At 27.1% G+C, this 21995-nt stretch overlaps 1 protein-coding gene and 2 non-coding genes across 4 annotated transcripts; 1 reads left to right on the plus strand and 2 right to left on the minus strand.

The window, feature by feature from the left end:
* Positions 1 to 1746: 1746 nt before the first annotated feature.
* On the minus strand, positions 1747 to 20363 carry LOC105204753 (aromatic-L-amino-acid decarboxylase). Of its 2 annotated transcripts, none has more exons than XM_039446727.1 (9): positions 20255 to 20363; positions 13763 to 13995; positions 13120 to 13353; positions 12223 to 12352; positions 11767 to 12027; positions 11447 to 11564; positions 9719 to 9809; positions 9409 to 9609; positions 1747 to 9148 (listed from the first exon to the last, which is right to left on the minus strand). In XM_039446727.1, coding segments are annotated over exons 1-9 (1569 nt in total). In that variant the 5' UTR covers positions 20256 to 20363; the 3' UTR covers positions 1747 to 8848. The 2 variants fall into 2 exon arrangements, with proteins under 2 accessions (XP_039302661.1, XP_039302663.1); XM_039446729.1 differs by lacking the exon at positions 20255 to 20363 and adding an exon at positions 14747 to 15104.
* On the plus strand, positions 12847 to 12918 carry Trnap-agg. The gene has a single exon. It is a non-coding gene; the product is annotated as a tRNA-Pro (tRNA).
* Trnap-cgg lies at positions 16691 to 16762 on the minus strand. The gene has a single exon. It is a non-coding gene; the product is annotated as a tRNA-Pro (tRNA).
* Positions 20364 to 21995: the final 1632 nt, after the last annotated feature.

Consider the following 21995-nt stretch of genomic DNA (forward strand, 5'->3'; position numbering starts at 1 on the left):
CGTGAAAAAGAGGACTTTTGCATAGGGTCCTAAATATATTATCAAACGCATGAGTTTTCAATTTTAGACACCTTGAGTTAATCAAAAATATCTCATATTTGCCTTGTTATAAATACATTTTTTAATAGAAATGACAATAATACAATTTTTTTTGAAAGTATGAATCTTTACCTTTAAAACGCCGTATTGTAAAGTCCTTAAAAGTTTTTTGTTGCAAAGATATGATTATTTGAAGGAAAAGTGGATCTTTGATCAATTTCTCATTTTTGCTTAATAGTTTTTCCTTTATAACTTCACAATAAATTATTTTTCGGTAATGCCGATTGTGCAGTCTCACACTCCTGAGATACTGAACTTTTATTTAAAAAAAAAAAAAAATGTAGAAAAATATTGATTGTAATCAAAGTTACAGCTTCTCAAAGTTGAAAAAGTCTCTCAGACCCGAAAATGTGTTTTCGCATTTTAGAGGATCGATGTGTTTAAAGGTTGAATAAATTATTTTTAAACGAATAAGTAAATCTAAATAAATTTTTATACAAACATTTATTAGAATTATATTAGTACATAAGTGTATGTAAAAATGTTGGTTTAATTCATAATGCTACATGTGTATTATACATATAAATTTTACATAAAAATCAAGAATAAACAAAAAATTAAGAAGCTTTCAAAGCCAACAAGAGATTGTGCTTTTACAAAAATATTCGAACGAAATAATAGAATAAAATCTATGAAATTTTTACATCTTTGATAACGTTTTTAAATATGACACATACATCGTTAAATGAGGGCGGTAACGTAACAAGTATATAAATATAAGTATATAAATAATAATCCCCTAAATAATGTATATAATTATACTATATTCATTTTAAAGGAAACATACTTTTCAATTAACTAAAGTTACAAAAATTGCACACCAGAAATCCAGTTCCTCGTACACATTTCATATTCATTTGTTTAATTTAGAGGGTGTATTCCGAACACGATGTTAGTTTATGTTAATTTTTTTAGACGTTCGCGCAGATTATTAACTAAACCGAAAAGTTTCAAACTAATATTATGTATCATAACGAGGAATAACATGTAAATAGCTTAATCATTCCCTGAGAAAAATTTTTTTCAGAACTTTTAAACCAATTGAATATGAAAAAAAGATTGTAGATTTTCTCAGTATTTCTGAAAATGTTCAAAATTCGTATAGAAGTTCTCCGAAAAATTTTTACCAGGTTTGTACAGACGCTGTGTTGATAGTAAAATTAGAGAAATATATATAAAAAATGACATCAAATGTGTCACTTTTAAAGTAATTTTCAAAATTTCTATGCAATTTTCGAACTTTTTAGAAAATTTCTTAAATTCTATTTATCTCTTAGAATATTTCAGAATTCATATGAAAAATTCTGAAAAAAGTGTAGATTTTCTTAATATGTCTAAAAAGTATTCGAATTTGAAACAAAGTTCTGGACGTATTTTCATAAGGGAATAATTGAGTTATTTAAAAGTTATTACTGATTATGCTATATATATAACATATGGGTTAGAATACCTGGGATTATATGAAAATGCATATTTATTATTATTCATATGAATACAAAAGGGTTTACATATCTACACGAATTACGTAAAAACAAAGTGTTAGAGTCTACTTTTAATTTGCATATTTTGCATATATGTATTTTTTTGAGCATATTTCTTATAAAATTGCATATTTGCTCATATTTCTTGTAAAATTACATTTTTACGTTTTTTTTCAATTATGTTATTGAAATATACAGAGTGAATCTTTAATGACGGGGCACCACTTTTCATGCTTCTTATCGTAGATGGTAAATACCGACTGGACTTGTAGTGATTGATCGATCTATTTACCATCCATGGTAAGAGGCATGAAAAGTTATGCGCGACCCCCTCGAGCTCAACTGTTTGCCGGACGTGTCCTGACATGTTTGATCATCTTCGATCTGCCTAAAAGTTGGTGCGCAGTGCAGAGTGCATCTAGTCAGTCAGAGTTAATTCATTTCTCGTTTTCGTACTTGTTCTCGTTTCTCATATTTTTAATAATGCCGAAGTCAAATTCACTTTTATCGCTGTGGATAAAAGATTATCCCGAGCTCTATTTAGATAAAGGCAGTGTATTCTGCAAATATTGCAGTAAAATTGTAAGTAAATTTTGTTCACATTTTATTATTCTTTTGTCAATTTATTATTTATTTTAGGTATCATGCGATAAAAAATTTCAAATAACGCAGCACCTTGGCACTAGTTTGCATAAAAATAATTCAATAAAATATAAAAATTTAGCACAACGTACTTTAAATCAATCATTTGCTTCAACATCGAAAAATGAAGAACAGGAATCTTTTCGTTTTGACTTATGTAATGCCTTAGTTAGTGCAAATATTCCGCTAGCGAAATTAGATAACACAATGTTTAAAACATTTTTGGGAAAGTACACTAAATTTTTAATACCTGATCGTAGCACCATAAGAAACAAATACGTAAATATGGTGTTTAAGGAAACAATGATTAAAATTAAAGATGCAATCGGCGACAACAACATTTACATTATTGTAGATGAAACAACAGATACTTGTGGACGATATATTGCCAATTTATTAATCGGCATTTTAAATGAAGATTGCGCCGGAAAATCATATTTAATTGGTACACAAGAATTAGACAGAACAAATAATGTAACTATTTCAAAATTTATAAATGATTGTTTAACAAGGTTTTATTTACCAAATGCTGTTCCAAGTGAGAAAGTGTTACTGATGTTGTCAGACGCTGCGGCATACATGATAAAGTCAGCACAAAATTTGAAGATTTTTTATAATAATTTGATCCACGTTACATGTTTGGCTCATGGAGTTAATAGAATAGCGGAAGAAATACGCAATGAATTCCCCGATATTAACAGATTGGTTAATAAAACGAAAAAAGTATTTATCAAAGCACCGTTACGAGTCCAATATTATAAAGATAAATTACCCGAGCTGCCCCTTCCACCACAACCCGTAATTACAAGATGGGGTACGTGGCTTGATGCGACTTTATTTTATGCAGAGAACTTCGAAAAGATAAAAGAAATTGTGTGTTCTTTTTCTGATGATTCGGCAGTAATTACAAATTGCAAAAATATATTAAATAAAGCGCAATTGCCTCAAGAGTTAGCTTTTATTAAAGCAAATTATGGTTTTATTAGCGAATTGCTAACGAAACTAGAAACTCAAGATATGGAACTCTCTGAATCTATAGAATTGATTCAAAGCTTCAAAAACAGAATTAACAACATCAAAGGTACAATAGGACAACGGATTAAAACTAAATTAGAAGACGTTTTAAGAAAAAATGAAGGCTTTACTCAACTTACTAAGATATCCAATATATTGCAAGGAAATCATGAAGAAAATATTCAAATGAGTCCCTCAATTATCTGCAAATTTAAGTACGCGCCAATTACATCTGTTGATGTAGAAAGAAGTTTTTCGGCTTACAAGCAGATATTGTCGAATCGCAGGCAATCTTTCTTGATTGAGAATTTAGAAAAGCATCTCATTATAAGTATTTACAATTCTGTGAGAAATTAAATGTTCAATTTAATTTTGTATTCAAATAATTTTGTTTTATGTTAATACAATATTATATATATTGCTTAAAATTACTTTATTTGTTCATTTTATTATATTTTGGCACTTATTTTCATTTTCTTATCTTTTCTGCTTTTCATTTAATAAATATATATATTGCATATTTTTGCATATTTTTATATTATTTCCTTATATTTCTGCATATTTTTACTAAATTTTGTGCATATATATGCGCATATATTCTTGTTTTTACGTGCATATAATTCCCAGCTTTATCTATATATATAACATATGGGTTCAGAATACTTCTCGGTTTAGTTAAACGGCTGCCAATATCTAGAAAAAAACCAAATTAATATTGTTTAGATTATACCCAGACCCTTTGATTAAACTATTGTATAACTACTTTTATTCTACGCTTAAAACTACTTGCCAAAACTCTAATTTCTCTTTAATTTTTAAAATTTTAAATTGCATATTGCTTCTTTCGCGATATATTTAATAGAACGTATTTCATAGAACGTACGGAAATATTTTTTAATCGATCAAAACATATGTGTATTACAAATATTTAAAAATGCCTTAATGTATTAATTATTAAGTATAACATTACAGTGTGACTCATAATATTTAAATATTATTTAATTGTAGGGTCAATTCACAGATGGGCAAAAAGCAAAATTGAGAGAGTTCATAGAATCGAATGTATGAACGAATATGATGTCGATACGAGTGGGGGAAGAATAAATTAACTGCATACACATATATACTCGCCTGTGTGCGTTTGTAAGTATAACATAATTTTAAGAAAGACCAAGATAGATTTTTATCCGTATACAGAACTCTGTAATCATATAATCTTTATTCTCTTTCTCAAACATTTTTCTCGGAAAAAAATATATAATATTATTATATAATATATTGAAATATTGTTTCAGCTGGAACAACTGGTTGGAAAATAAGAGGCAAGCTAAATGTTTCATGGACAACGATATTTATCTTTTACAATAGAATAAAACCAAACTTTGCATAAAGACTTAATTAGATTAATGGGATCTATTGTTTACTAGCTGACACATCAGATTAAAATATAATGGTTTATATTTTAATCCGTTGTGTCAGCCAGTAAACAATAGATCTGATTACATCTAATTAAGGCACAATATGCCAATATAAAGATGTATTAATGAAAAAATAAATATACATGTCGCTTCAGCATAAAATAAGTCCCTTTTTTTTAACTCTTCACAAATATATGCGGAAAAATCAATTTTATTACTTAAAAAAAGTAAGTGTACACTATAAAATTTAAAAATGAAAAATATGCCATAGTAATCTTATCACTCCTATCAGTACCGTGTCACTCTGTTTTATATATGATTTTTTAATCCTTAACATTTATTTTCGAGTATTTCGATTTCCACATTTAGTCGCGCGTCAGAGACGGACCGAAAATAGAAATAAAAATTAATATAATAGAAGGAAAAATAAAATTTCAACAAAATCAAGATTACGTAACATACTGGATCACCTTAATGTGATGGACATTAAAAATTAGGTAGCAGGTGATGTACGTAACTAGCAAAACAGCAATTTTTCGCAAAGAAAAAAACGATTTGTCTAGTAATTTAAAAAAAAAACTATTTTTATGCTTTCAATAATTCAGAGAAAATTGAGACCAAATTGTTTAAGATAGAACATTTTATACGCATATATGAAGAAACAGGCTTTAGAACGTGATTTCCTAATGCATAATGTCAGGGTCAGAGAATCATTTAAAAAGTCGAAACGTTCACGGGACACTCAGTCACAGTTTTGTCACACTAATAAGAACATCATCGTGATAAAATCGAAAATGCATCATAGTGCAAGTACTCATGCTATTGCTATCTTTATGTCGGTAATATATATCCTCTTTGTGGTAAGATTGCATCTAATAATTTGTTTACTTTTTATTTGTTTATTTTCCTGCAAAATTATGAAACTTATTTTTTTATTTACATAGTCTTCATTATTTATTTCAGGTTGTTATTATTACTCGTTTCAAAGAGACATACTTGTCTGAAAATGTAAGTGAATCATTGTCAAATAGTAAAAAATAATATTTATAAAATGTTCATAACTGTTCACGTCTTTCTTAAAATTAAAATAAATTTTTGTAATCAATTAATGAGTAAAAATAGTCAAATATAGACAAGACAAGATCTATTATATCTCGGATTAAAAATGTTAAATCCAAATTAATTTCAAATGTAGTTAGAAAACTATACATGATTAGTTGATCAATTTACATTCCTTTTTGAACAAGATATCAAGATTCGGATTCAACTGACAATCGATATTGTACTTATATTTCTCATATGACATAGTTTTATAAAAATAAAAGTTTAATGTTGTTTATGAAACATTTAATTGTTTGCCTCCTGTTTTACAACCTGTTTCAGCTGAAACAATATTTTAATATATTACATTTTTTATGAGAAAAATGTTTGAGAGGATAAAAATTATATAACTACAGTGTTCTATATACCGATAAAAATCTATCTTGGTCTTTCTTAAAATTATGTTATACTTACAAACGTACACAGGCACACAAGTGTATATGTATATGCAGCTATTCTTCACTCATTTATATCGATACCACATTTGTTCATACATAATTCTGTTAACTCTTTCAATTTTGTTTTTTATTCTAGTGTGAGGTCACTCTACAATTAAATAATATTTGAATATTATTAGTTACACTATAATGTCATACTTAATAATTAATAAATTAATGCATTTTTAAATATTTGGAACACATATATGTTTTAATCGATTAAAAAATATTTCCATACGTTCTGTGCAAACATCGCGAAAGAAGCAATATGCAATTAAAAATTTTAAAAACTAAAATGAAATTAAAGTTTTGACGAGTAGTTTTAAGTGTAGAATAAAATATAGTAAAACAATAGTTTCAACAAAATTAAAAGATTTAACAGAATTATGTATGAACAAATGTGGTATTGATATAAATGAGTGAAGAATAGCTGCATATACATATACACTTGTGTGCCTGTGTACGTTTGTAAGTATAACATAATTTTAAGAAAGACCAAGATAGATTTTCATCGGTATACAGAACACTGTAGTTATATAATTTTTATCCTCTCAAACATTTTTCTCATAAAAAATGTAATATATTAAAATATTGTTTCAGCTGAAACAGGTTGTAAAACAGGAGGCAAACAATTAAATGTTTCATAAACAACATTAAACTTTTATTTTTATAAAACTATGTCATATGAGAAATATAAGTACAATATCGATTGTCAGTTGAATCCGAATCTTGATTTCTTGTTCAAAGAGGAATGTAAATTGATCAACTAATCATGTATAGTTTTCTAACTACATTTGAAATTAATTTGGATTTAACATTTTTAATCCGAGATATAATAGATCTTGTCTTGTCTATATTTGACTATTTTTACTCATTAATTGATTACAAAAATTTATTTTAATTTTAAGAAAGACGTGAACAGTTATGAACATTTTATAAATATTATTTTTTACTATTTGACAATGATTTACTTACATTTTTCAGACAAGTTTGTCTCTTTGAAACGAGTAATAATAACAATCTGAAATAAATAATGAAGACTATGTAGATAAAGAAATAAGTTACATAATTTTGCAGGAAAATAAACAAATAAAAAGTAAACAAATTATTAGATGCAATCTTACCACAAAGAGGATATATATTACCGACGTAAAGATAGCAATAGCATGAGTACTTGCACTATGATGCATTTTCGATTTTATCACGATGATGTTCTTATTAGTGTGACAAAACTGTGACTGACTGTCCCGTGAACGTTTCGACTTTTTAAATGATTCTCTGACCCTGACATTATGCATTAGGAAATCACGTTCTAAAGCCTGTTTCTTCATATATGCGTATAAAATGTTCTATCTTAAACAATTTGGTCTCAATTTTCTCTGAATTATTGAAAGTATAAAAATAGTTTTTTTTTTTAAATTACTAGACAAATCGTTTTTTTCTTTGCGAAAAATTGCTGTTTTGCTAGTTACGTACATCACCTGCTACCTAATTTTTAATGTCCATCACATTAAGGTGATCCAGTACGTTACGTAATCTTGATTTTGTTGAAATTTTATTTTTCCTTCTATTATATTAATTTTTATTTCTATTTTCGGTCCGTCTCTGACGCGCGACTAAATGTGGAAATCGAAATACTCGAAAATAAATGTTAAGGATTAAAAAATCATATATAAAACAGAGTGACACGGTACTGATAGGAGTGATAAGATTACTATGGCATATTTTTCAATTTTAAATTTTATAGTGTACACTTACTTTTTTTAAGTAATAAAATTGATTTTTCCGCATATATTTGTGAAGAGTTAAAAAAAAAGAGACTTATTTTATGCTGAAGCGACATGTATATTTATTTTTTCATTAATGCATCTTTATATTGGCATATTGTGCCTTAATCAAATGTAATCAGATGTATTGTTTACTAGCTGACACAGCGGATTAAAATATAAACCTTTATAAAAATAAAAGTTTAATGTTGTTTATGAAAGATTTAATTGTTTGCCTCCTGTTTTACAACCTGTTTCAGCTGAAACAATATTTCAATATATTATATATTATATTTTTTATGAGAAAAATGTTTGAGAGGATAAAGATTATATAACTACAGTGTTCTGTATACTGATAAAAATCTATCTTGGTCTTTCTTAAAATTATGTTATACTTACAAACGTACACAGGCACACAAGTGTATATGTATACGCAGCTATTCTTCACTCATTTGTATCAATACCACATTTGTTCATACATAATTCTGTTAACTCTTAAGCACCTTATTTTGTTCCTTAAAATTTCGTATTTTTGACACTTTGCAGCTCGACAAATGATTTTTTTTCGAATAATTTAAGTAAAGCATCATAAACTACAATATTTTACCTACAAAATGCCTTTGTTAAAATTTCTCTTTCTTACAATTTTTTTTGACCGAGTTACGCAACTTTGAAGCTAAACGATTTGTGTACTATTTGTGTACAACGATTTTAATGTGCAGCATTGCACAATAATGAGTATGATTTAAAATTTTAATGTAAAACTAAATATGCAAAGTTTAAAAATTTTCGCTGTTTCGTGAAAAGTTTTACAAATTTTGTTGTTCCAAAAAGAAATGCGAGCGAGTAACACAAGTCAATCGCCCAAATTTTACAGATCAAGATAAAAATTACGATATTTTTTGCGAAATTTCTTTCGTTTCTAAGTTCAAATTTTCTATCCTTGTCGTAATATCATCTGTCGATTTCACGATGTTTCGAACCGATTGTTTACGAAAACTTTCCTGCAAAATTTCTGTCGTCTGACTACTTATTTCATTCCACGAGAAAGCAATATCTTCTTCACGACATAATCGACTGCATACGACAAATCTAGCAACAAGTTTATGCTGATACGTGCTGACGATGAGATAAATTTGTTTTCTAGCCTGTAGACGGTCTACAAGTTTCTTTGTCAAACTGTTATCACCCTAAAAAGAGAAATTTATTAAATTTATTATTGCAAAAATGTTAAAAATAATACAGTTAGATTAGAACTAAAATTGTAACATAAAAGAGTGCATAACATTTTCTATAGAAAGTAATAATTTAATTATTCGAGATAAATAGAAGTACAATTTGTTTAATTAAAAATAGAAATTTATAAATAGAAAAATAAAAGATAAGAAATCCATAATTAAAATAAATTTTAATTTGTGTATTAACAAAAAAATTAATAATTAAAAGATACCTTGATACGGAAACAGACTAGACCCATAACCACTTCGGTGACTACTTCGAACCTATCATCTGATCTGACATAATTCTCAAAAAGTTGCGCTAGTTTTATGGTGCGTCTAATGTGCTCCTGAAGTCCTTGCACTCCATAAATACGTATGACGAACCATAATTTTAGTGAACGGAAACGTCGACCTAACGGTATCTGCCAATTCTGTGTCAAGAAAAATTCAAGAATGACAAACATAAAAATTATTTTTAATGATATTATTAGATAATTTACTAAGACAAAAACTGTGTCAAAAAAATTTATAAAATCTTACTCTATAATCCGGTACAAATCCTTCCTTATCATGGGCAAGATATATTCTGTTAACACTGAAAGTTTCTATAAGTCGTCTCGAATCTTTTACCCTAAAAATATAAATTATTACAAGTTTATTCTATAAATTATCTTGTTATTACTCTCGTACGCTACTCTTCATATATTTATATTTTGATAAAAAAAATTGTTTCTACTTAATTTAAAAATTTATTTAAATGCTATTTTTTCTTATTTATTCAAATTAAATTTTAAAAAATCTAAATTTAATTATATCTAAATTTTTTTATTAAAAAAATGTAAACGCAAGTATAAAAAGTTGAATATTTATTTATTATAAAAGCAATGCAGTGAAACATTACTATATAAAAAAATTTACAAAAAGAAATTTACTAGTAACAATAATTAAATAAATATTTTTTATATTCTAAACAAAAATATGGTTTAAAAGAAATCCATAAATTTAGATTATACAACTAAAAATAAATTTATGTTAGACTATAAAAATAATTATATAAACTGACAATAATCAAAATATAGGGTAAAGTTGCCCGTTATGAGATATTTTTTTAAAGACTTATAATTTATTTAATTTATACCATTAATTCCTGTTTTTACATCCGACTTACAATAAATATATTTAAGTTTTATTGAGTCTTTAAACCTTGTTTATTATAAAATAAACTCGCCAGAGCAATCGATAATAGTTATAGTTTGTTGTATAAGAAATTTTTTGTTAAAATTGCCAATTTTGCTAACTCGAAAAAAAAAGATGTCTAATATGAAACACAAAAGTTCCTTTTTATATAAGATTGGTCTTATTACTACGTTCAAATTAAGTTCCAGACTCAAAATCTAGTTGGCTTATCGAATAGCTCTTTCGATATTCAAAAACTTTTGTACGTAACATTTTGCTCCAAAATCTATTCTCCTCGAGATATTTTAGAGTCTCAGTGTTAATGCTGAAATTCATAACTTTCAAGCCTCATACTTCAAAAGTCCTCAATGAAAAACATTATTATAACATTTTGAAAAACTCTCGAAATCAGAATATGCAATAATAAATAAGGATTTTTGAGTGTCTCATATTACGAGTTCCACGCTTTGCAAATTCACGATCACCAAATTTAATATTTACAATTAAGCAAATCATCACATTCCGTATTTTTTTATTAACTTTTTTTACTAACAACTTTACTCTATCTATTGCAAAATTTATCATCAAATATTTTTTTATTTTATAATAAACAAGGTTTAAAGACTAATAAAACTTGGTAACATCCAATTTCAAAAATTTTTTTTAACGACTGCACGCATGACCTAATAATGAATTTTCTACTAAACAGATTTCACCCAAAGAGTAATAAGTTTATGATGGTAACAACCATATGCGTTTATTAATATAACAGAAACCTCGCTACCATATATTAGGAACCTATCCCATAAGCGACTTTACCCTATAGACTCATGATAATAAAAAATTTGGATATTCTAAAAATCAAGTTGAGCATCCAATATAATTATTTTAATAGTGTAACAATTATATTCACAACTACATATAGCTAAATTTCTAGTTGCTTCAACAAAAAGATTATCACATATAAATAACTGAAAAAGTATCAAGTAACGTACTTGACGCTTTCTCAGTTATTTGTGTGATTACATTTAAATAAGCTATTTCAAAAAGATTATCATTCAACCCGTGCAATAATATTATTAATATACGTACCACAATACCGAAGCATCAAAATTTGTAAGTAACCACTTGTGCGCGTTCACGTTAAAAGAATCCGCATACTGAACGCCGGACATTAAATGACGATATTCCGGACATACAAATGCTGCACCTGAATTAATATAATTAAAGCAATTTATAATTTTGTTGTAATATTTATTAAAAATATAAATAATTATAATCGTAGCCAGCAATTACTCAAATAGCACGAATCTAATCTTTTTCTAATTAATAAATAACGATTATTTGATGTAACGTATTTTACATGAATTATGTAAAATATGCAAAGTTAATAAAGAAGAAATAAATTGCACCTGCGTAAGCAGCGTCAATGTGCAACCATATGTTATATTCTTTGCATATTGGCCCTATCTCGTCGATATTGTCGAAAGCACAGGTGCCAGTAGTTCCTAAAGTAGCGACGACGTAAGACGGTATAAGACCTTTCTCCAAATCTTCCTGTATTGCTTTCTTCAAAGTTTCTCCGCGTAGAGAGCACTTATCATCCACTGGTAGTAACCTCATTGGCATTGATCCTAAAATTCCTGCCTTCTCCACTGAAGAATTGGACTGATCTAAAAATTGGTAAAAATATATGTTTATGTAAATATCCCATATAGAGTCAATCTAAAGATGTAAGTAGTTAATTTGCGAGAAGTAAAATTAATAAAATAAATGTACTTATTGTACTATTTTATTTGCTCAACAATTAAATAACATTTTATTGCATAAATGGCAAATTATGTAATTCTTTTTTTATTTGTACTTACTGGAGGTATATGCGACTAATTTAGATTTAATATGATTCTCATCCATCTCGGAATGAAGACGTTTTACTCGACGCGTTGTATGGTCTTTCGCAGCTAACAGACATAGAAATGTACATTCACTTGCAGATCCCTGTAATCCATAAACTAATTACTAAAATGAATAAATTAAGTAAAATATATCTAAATTTTTTTTATTAATAATTTTGTAATTTTATATTGGTCACAATATTAAACATATTAAAAAGAATGGTAATTATTATAATAAGAGTAAAAAATTAAGATTTATAAACAGAATGATGAATATTATTTATACATATTTTTACTAATTTTATTTAAATGAAAAATAAAATTAGTAAAAATATGTATAAATAATATTTTTTCTAACAAAGAGAATTATATAATATAATTGTATAATATAAATTGTATGCAAATATAATACAAATATATAAATTACAAGTATATATTACAAATATATATTACAATTTATGTGTAAATTACATTTAATATATAATATTTTATATATTTATGATTACAATATTTATTCAAAACAAATGAAATAGCTTTTTATAGTGACTAAAATTTATTAATTTTGTCTGTGGATGTTTATAACAATCAACGATCAGTGGCTCGTTGGTCTAGGGGTATGATTCTCGCTTAGGGTGCGAGAGGTCCCGGGTTCAAATCCCGGACGAGCCCATTTTTTTTTCATAACTTTATATATTTTATATAAATGTGGTAATATCATCTCAATCACTCTCTGAAGAGTAAAAATATTATTTCATATTAAATAAAAAACATCATTGCAGTTATATATATTTTATATTTATTTTGTTAAAAAACTGTAGAATAGTCTGATTGTGCTCAATGTATTATATATTACTTGTACATAACAATTACCTGAATGACGCCTCCACCTGTCCCATTAGGAGAATTCAAAAATTCATTAGGTAGCCCTAACAATTTGCCAAGCCAATTACATGTAATGACCTCGAGTTCGGTGCAAGCCGGAGATGTTATCCAGCTAAAACCGATACACCCGATAGCGCAGCTCAAAATTTCAGCAACGATAGCCGGATAAGAGTTAGCCGTTGGGAAATATGCGTGAAAATGTGGCGAGTTCCAGTGTGTTATCTGTACATATTGATAGAAATAATAACTCATTCTCTTTTTTTTATCATAATAACATGATATAAAAAGAGAAAATTTTTTATACAAATTTAAAAATATTAAAAATTTATTTACTATAAGTTAAAGCAAAAAAATAAATAAATTGTATAAGAAAAAAAAACTAAAATAGAATATTAACTTACTGTACAGGCTACAGTTCCTAATTTTTAATGTATTTTTATTAAATTTATTAAACTTGTTTAATTTATTAAACGTATGTGTCCTTTTTTATTTTTAATATCAGAAAAATAAATTTTCTTCTCTGCAGTACTTTCTATTTTTATTAATTCTAATTATTAAAATTTACTATTACAAGTAAGTCTTAACGTAATAATGTCTTTTATAGCTAATACAGGATTTAAAAAAAATTTACCCCTGGCATAATGTATTGTTCCACATCTTTTAGCACCTCTTGCCATTTCTCAGATTTTTGCGGAGCTTCTTTAGGCAATAACTTACTAAGGTAACCCGGCTCCACATCCGGCAATACGTTTTTGCTTCTCAAAGTCTCAGTATAATCCGCAACGTAGTCTATAGTCGCCTTAGCAAATTCCACAAATTCCGACGTGTTCATATTTTCTAAATTCACTACGCGACGCAATCGCACTGTAACGACAAATTGAAAAACTTCGTTTTAATTAAAATTTTTTTATAATACAAAGTAGTGGAGCAAAGCCATGAACTGCGGCTTTTAATTTACCGATGAAGATAAAGCTTATGCACATTACAAATATCTCATGAACAATTATAGAACTGTACCTCCACAGCACAGACTTCCTATGACTTCCTATAAAAATGTCTATGAGGTGTTCAAAGTCTTTAAATCAAAGAACATTTAAATGTTCTAAAGACATCCATGGGACATTATTTGGATAAAACTGTGCTATGTTTGTGCTTTATTACATAAACTTTATTTTATCAAGATGATTATAATTAATGATCTTGACTTAAACTTCGTACTTATTAATTTACTGAACACAAAATAATTCCTTGAACACTTAAAATCACATTAGCATTTCTTTTAATCCTAAATTGCAAGTACTTTACAAAGAAATGCAGTATCGCAAGTATATGATACACATATTTTTATTTTTGTATTTTTAAATAAAATTATCATATTGCATAAGCACATAAAATTCTCTGCACTATTATATTATAAACAATACTATTACAACAGCAATTATTTAACTGTTAAAAGATAGCGCAAAAATGCTTGATAGCGAGAGAAAAAGATTTTCCTACGTACAAAACGCAAGAATAAATCCGGATAAAATCGTGCTCCGTATTTATCTTTCTATTCGCAAGACAAATATTTTTATTTTGTTTTTATACATACGATCTATTATCGAATCTGTACCTTTATCATCTACGAGTCGCGTTTTGCACGGAACAGCAAAAATTTCACTTTGTATGCACTACAAACGTTATATGCCAACAATCTTTCACTTGAATCCGAAATTCGTATTTCGCTGTCACCATCGAATAGCGTACAATACGGTATGTGAAAAAATTTAACTGACTGATCTATACGACTCGAGATGGACGCGCGTGCCGATGAACGATTCGGAAGTGTTTTCAGTCGAATACCGTTCTCTAACGTTAAATACCACCACCCCCAGAAAACTTTCACTTGCTTTCTCTGTAATCACACCAAATTTGACGGTCGCGGAAGCAATTCTTTTCTGATGCTCTGAAAACATGACATCTTCTTTTAATCAAACAACTGTTAAATTTTTTAATTTTAAGTGAATGATATATAAAAATAATAAAACAATTTTTAATTAAATTAATTAACTAATTGTGTACAATTTATGTTCATCATAATGAATTTTTTAATTTCATAGGTCCATATTCTCAACTCACTTTTCAATAGTAAGTACATTTATTTAAGATTTTGTAACGTAAACTGTATGCATATTTATCGATAAAAATAAATTAAGAATATGAATCCTTGTCTTTATTCGTTTAATTTAAAATTGTATGAGTGATAAAGTCTTTAATATATCTAATCAAGAGAAGAAATATATTAGCAATGAATCAGTTAATTAAATTGCGTAAATTAATAAGAAAAAAACATTAAATGTAATTAATATCCAGCTTTTGTATTGATTTTTATCAAACACAATACATCGGAAAATATTTTACATATTTAACATTCAACATTTAAAAGTTTACATAATACAAATTCGATATAAAATATAAGCTAGACATGAATAAAATAATGGGTCAGTATAAAATCAAGTTTATAAGGATTCAAAATTATAATATTCCTCCATCTTCAAAAAAATTCGTGAAAAAACTTGTCTACCTTTGTAAATCAATTCGTATGGCCTAGATACGTTTCCTCTTAATCGCATATTTTTGTACCTTTTCGTTTCTCTTCTCCAGTAAGCAGTAAGAGTAAACCATTGTATAAAGATCTTTCACTGCAATAAACCACTCACAATTTTATGCTTTATATGTCTTTGGCTGATAATGCATTAAGTTGCTTTTTTCATAAAGCATAACATCCGAGACTTAACAATGCACCTTTTTTTTTCCTATTTTGCCAAAAACGGAAAAAATTCGGTTTTGTTCGATTTTAAGACACTAATGATTTTTATTATAATCTATGATCTTGGTACAATTGCTATATACTTACAGTTTTAATTATTGTGAACATAAATAAAGAAATTATCCAAACTATTAAAAGAATCGAAAAACGTCTTGAATTTTTTCATTACAATACTATGTATATATGTATATTGTAGTAAACATTCTTATATTTAAAATTAATACAGCCAAAGATTTCTTTGCGAATCATACTGATGAGTCTTATCGGTGTAAAGTTTTATCTGTTAGACGAGGCGTTCAATAATTACTTACGTATAGTACAAGTCTACAATTGGTTAATACTAACCAATATAAATTATATAAAATCCATTTTAATATATTTATTTAAAAAATATATAAAAATAAATATTTAAAATATATATTTAAGTATATATTTACATAAATAGATTTTATACGATTTTACATTTATTTATTTAACAAGTAATAATTGTATATAAAAGTATTTTTAAAACTCCATTTAAATCTCGGCTTAAACACACGACAAGCTTAAAATTTTTTTCTATTAATATTCAAAACAATATTTCCTCCAATTGCTTTAAATTATATTTTAATACAATTTGAACGTAATGAATTTTTTATTATTAATGTTCATACCAGAATAATAATTATTACGAAAAAGCTTCATTAAAATTAATTTTCATCATTAACTTTAAACATTATATAAAAATAAAAAGCAAAAGAGGATTATGGGCTCGTCCGGGATTTGAACCCGGGACCTCTCGCACCCGAAGCGAGAATCATACCCCTAGACCAACGAGCCTTACGAAAACTTTTTCTTTCTTGATCTTCCACATGATCGCAAAGTCAATTAAAAATAATACAAAAAAAAACTATTTATCTAATAACAAATGTTTAATGTGTTGAAGTAATTACGTGCATCACTGGCTATTTGTATAGTTTCCGTTTGAATCGGATATCGTGAAACATTTCATTCATTGCCTCTTTTTACAGTATGTTTATTGTTAGTTTCTCATTCTCATTATCTGTCCTGCTCGTCATTCATTCTTCTCTTATTGTTAAAGATTTTCTGGTTCCTTATCGTCAAGTTGTCCAATATTTTTATTTTTAAAGTATAAAAAAAAATAATGATACTTTATATTACATTCAACATAGCTATTTTTTGATTTTTATTAATTTACTAAACTTTTTATTACACATTTTAGTATGAATTTATGTGTAGACTATCAGATAAGAGACTTTAAAATAAATTTTAAACATCTACAATTAATGCTTTATCTATCATTGTATATAAATGAAACAAACTATGTCAATATATTTGATTGACTGATATTTGACATTTCGGGAAGTCTGGAAACAAGTTCTTGATATAACTCATTTAGAGATGATTCTCGTTTAAGGTGTGAGAGGTCCCGGGTCCAAATCCCAGACGAGCCCGTCTTTTTTAGAAATTTAACAGGTTTCTCAATGACCCACTTTCGCAACTTTCAGTTTGGTGACAGATGTCCGCTGCAAGTATTATGACACATCACATTCCACGATTGAATGCAGAGAATTTTTTTTTTCTTAGTTCTTTCTCCAGTTTCCACAATAGATTGAGTGGAGTTATTTAGAATAATTTTCGTCAGGTACGCCAAGTAAAATTCAGTCAGCAAATGTTATAAATCGAATTTGTATTGCTTGTAAATCCGAGAAAACTAATATATCCATATTAATTTTATTAAAATTTTTATTTTTATTTACTTCGCTCCGATCAATTATAATTAGTACAAGATCTAAAAGCCAAAGATTAATTTTTATTCACAAATAGAAAGTAGAAGTGTAATGCAAATAGAAAGCTGAAGATGATTGCTGTATTTATCGCTGTGTCGCTTTCAAATTTCCTATTTAAGATAGACTAACAATAAGATCATTCTATATAATTTTCTTTTCTTGTTAAGTAACTATTGCGTAGTCTATTAACACACTTGTAATTATTATATTATTACGATTAAAGATAAGATTAGGCAAAAAAAAGAAAATTATTAAAAATAAGAAAATGTAAGATCAATTTTTTCCGAAAAATTTATATGTATTTACTTTATATTTTCTATACATTTAGACTTTTACATATTTTTATAAGTAACTTATATAAAACAGTACGTAAATTATTTAAATAATAATTCGAATAAAATATAAAAGTACTCGTTAAATAACAAGAGTTGAAATGATTTATATAACATCCAAAGTGTGTTGTGTCGACTTAAAACAAAGTAAAAGATGTTTCTGGTAACATTAAAACAGACTTCCACTTTTTCTTACATCAACGTTTGACAATTATGATCATTTTGTTCACTTTTTTAAGACACTAAATACAATTATGCAAATAATTTTATAGTCTAATTAGAATTATTAAAGAACGTAAGCAAAATAACAGCATGATCGTAAAATTATAAATAATTATTGCAACGTGTATTTATTTTAAAAATTTATTTTGCGTAAATAAAATATTATTTCACATAATCACATTTAACATACATCTCGTTTTATTACGCTCATTAGAAAGAATTCTCTAGCTGTATTCAATAAATGTGTCGCAAAATTGTCTACATAAAACGCAATATTTTTAGAGTCAAATAAAATGAGGCCATGAACGAAATGAGTAAAGTCATGGTCATGGCCAATTCTTTTTCATAAATTTTGTTTACGTTATTTTAATTAGGTTAATATCAACCTAATATAAACATAATAAAAATTCATATCAATTTTATGAAAAATTAGTTCAGCATATAACAATGATTCGGGAAAAACCGTTATTGGAAAGAGAGGGAAAGAGAGAGGGAGAAAGACAGCGAATATACCTGACCCTTGTAACGTCCCTCACACACATACACGTACACGTATACATATGCACTAACACATAGTGCTCCCGAATCGGCCTATAACTACTTTGAATTTTTTATTTTTTTATTTCTTTTAAGTACAAAAGTTACATTATATGAAATTACTTAAAATTATTGCTATTTATATTCAATTAAAATGCATCATTTATCGTAATACTTTACGATCGAAATATATTCGTTCACACGCTTATTCGCAGATATATATCTCGAAACTATTTATTTTTGAAGTTATGGCGTTTTAAATGTATCAGTCAACAATAAAATATGAAATGCTTGCTCTCGTATTGATAATCTGTATTCGCTCCTGTTACATATTAACGTAAACGTACAAGACACGCCGCGTTTCCTTCTCATCGCATCTCCCTAACATAGTTGGCAAACGTAATTTAAAACAAACAACGCAGAATTGTCTGTCGATCTATAGAAGTCTATAGAAGAATTTTTTATTTCAATAAAATTTTCTCATTTTGTATTGTTTCCTCTTTAATTCTTTGAAATTAAATGTTGAAATACCACTTGAGTTGGAATAAAATTTTTCAATGAGAATTAAAGATGCTATCTCTTGAATTTTTGAAATAGAAAGATTTTTCATTGACAATACAGAGAAGAGATAGTACCACGTGGGTTTTGTGGGTAAGTGAAACTTTTTTTGTGAGTATTTTACATAAAAAAAGCTGGATAAAATACGTTCGAACAGGTCGGTTTGCGAATGTTACTCGCATGTACTTTGTCTAAAGTTGGAATACTATGAAATGCTGTAGAAAAGGGTATTTTTCCGAAATATATCATGAAACATCAATTTTCAATTTTAGACACGATTTAATCAAAAATACCTCATATTTGCCTTATTACATAAGTACATTTTTTAAAAGAAATAACAATGATATAATTTTTTTTTGAAAGTATGAATCTTTAGCTTAAAACGCCATATTGTAAAGTTCTTCAAAGTTTTTTGTTGCAAAAATATAATTTTTTTTTTTAAATAGATTTTTAGATGCCCAAAAATACTTTATATTCTCCATGTTACATAATTATACTTTTTAAAAAGAATGACTTTGCCAAATTTTATTTTGAAAGTGTGACTCTTTAGCTTTAAAACGCCGTATTTGAAAGTCCTTAAATGTTTTTTGTTGCAAAGATATGATTTTTTAAAGAAAAAGTGGATTTTTGACCAATTTCTCATTTTTGCTTAATGGTTTTTCTTTTATAACTTCACAATAAATTATTTTTCGGCAATGCCGATTGTGCAGTCACACTCCTGAGATTTTGAACTTTCGTTTTAAAAAAAAATCGTAGAAAAATATTGATTGTAATCAAAGATTTAGCTTCTCAAAGTTGAAAAAGTCTCCCAGACCCAAAAATGTGTTTCCGTATTTTACAGGATCAGTGTGTTTAAGGGTTAAAATACTTACTTTACAATATTCCAAATTGCGTCCGTGCTTCTAAAAGTTGTGGACACTGCACACCCGCGATAATACACCGTGCAAACATGCGGTTTTAATGCAGCTACGTTGTTTGCGCATTTTTTATATGTAAGTTTAAATTGAATGGAGGGGTAAAACGATAAAGTTATTTTTCTGTTTTCGTTTACTTTATCATACGCTTATCATACTTTTATCATAAGATTACCTCTTATGTAACTATTAATAAACATCCTGTCGGTTAGATGATAATAATCCGGTGCGCGATAATAAGAGCTGTGAAAACTATACACAACCCAAGCAAAATTATTTTTGATCGTCTTGCATACCAAGTCAATAAATCAGTGACACCGTTTTATCGATTTATTCCTATAAATGTGTACGCTAAATCACAGGTATGTACACAATTATATGAATAACATACATGTAATGACATATGAAAGGAACATATTAAGAATTAAATAGAATAACATCTCATTAATTGCAAATATTTCTACTTTAGATTTATATTTTTAACATCTTTTCTTTTTATAAATATATTTTATCTTAAGGTATGTATCAATGTATACATTAATTCTGAGTTTATTAGAATTCCATGAACATTTAAGTGCGATTAATTATATCATTTTACGAATTAATATATAACTATAGAAGGTGGTTTATTTTTATTGTATCAAATTTCGATAACAGATTAAACTAATTTTAAATGAATTTCTCATTAATAAAGATTATATGTGAAAGGTAATTATTAAAATACCTAATCTTAAAAATCAAAATCTACAAACTGATTTTTTTTTTCAACAAAATCTGAGAGAAAAGATCTTTTTTTTCAGATTTATTAAAAAATCTATTTTTAAAATTAATCTGCGGACACTCAATGCTTAGACTTAAAAAGTTTTCAAATTGTCACGTTCAATATACAATAAATGAAACGACATTTTAGTATCGATTGTCAACAGATGAGCGTATATACACGCGCCTTAAAATACTCTATTCTCTCTCGTAGATTGTTTTTTAACAGCTCGTATGCGTCACATACGAAAAAGGAAACTCAAAAGCAACATACAACGTTTTGACCCCATCGATCCTTTTAGTAGTCGTTAATTTGATTTAACATTCTTAGATTAATTAAGGATGTTTACGCAATGAATAAACAATGAATGGAACAAATCTGTAACCTTCACGGTATCGTTATGATAAATTTTGTGCAGATATTACATAATACAAATAACTTGCGCGATGGTACTATAACATCATTTAAAGATACAGAACTAAACATAACAATTTAACGTATCTAATCAGTCAATGAATCGTGGCCTTGGCGGATAATTTTAAAAGATCTACAACGTTTACAAATAACTTACGTAACAGTTAATTTTATCTTCTTTTTTTGTTATTTCTAAGATTATAATAATAAATTATAATAATAAAAACTTCATACTATTTACTACTATAAAAATATTTTAAGTATGAAATCTTTCTTTTTTTTTATTTGAAAAAGAATCTTAATAAACCCTTGTCTTTTTGTTGTATAAAAAATGATGAAATTTATAATATTATTTATGTATAAGATATATTTTTTTAAACCAAATGATATGTATTAATATTTTCTACAAAATCTCTTCTTCCAACCTAAGTGGTATTTACCTTTTCAAAAAAAAGATAAAAAAGGCGCCTATGTGTGTGCGCGCACCTAAAAATCTTTATTCTTTCAACCCAAATAACATGTATT

The sequence above is a fragment of the Solenopsis invicta genome, chromosome 3, assembly GCF_016802725.1.
Source record: "Solenopsis invicta isolate M01_SB chromosome 3, UNIL_Sinv_3.0, whole genome shotgun sequence".
NCBI classification, from domain to species: Eukaryota; Metazoa; Arthropoda; class Insecta; order Hymenoptera; family Formicidae; genus Solenopsis; species Solenopsis invicta.

Bases quoted from the DNA above. Each gene is read 5' to 3' on its own strand.
- LOC105204753 (XM_039446727.1), bottom strand. The intron at 11,565-11,766 runs GTGCAATTTATT...ATATTAATTCAG, and splicing joins CATTGACGCTGCTTACGCAG to GTGCAGCATTTGTATGTCCG. The intron at 9,810-11,446 runs GTACGTATATTA...TTATATTTTTAG, and splicing joins TTTGATGCTTCGGTATTGTG to GGTAAAAGATTCGAGACGAC.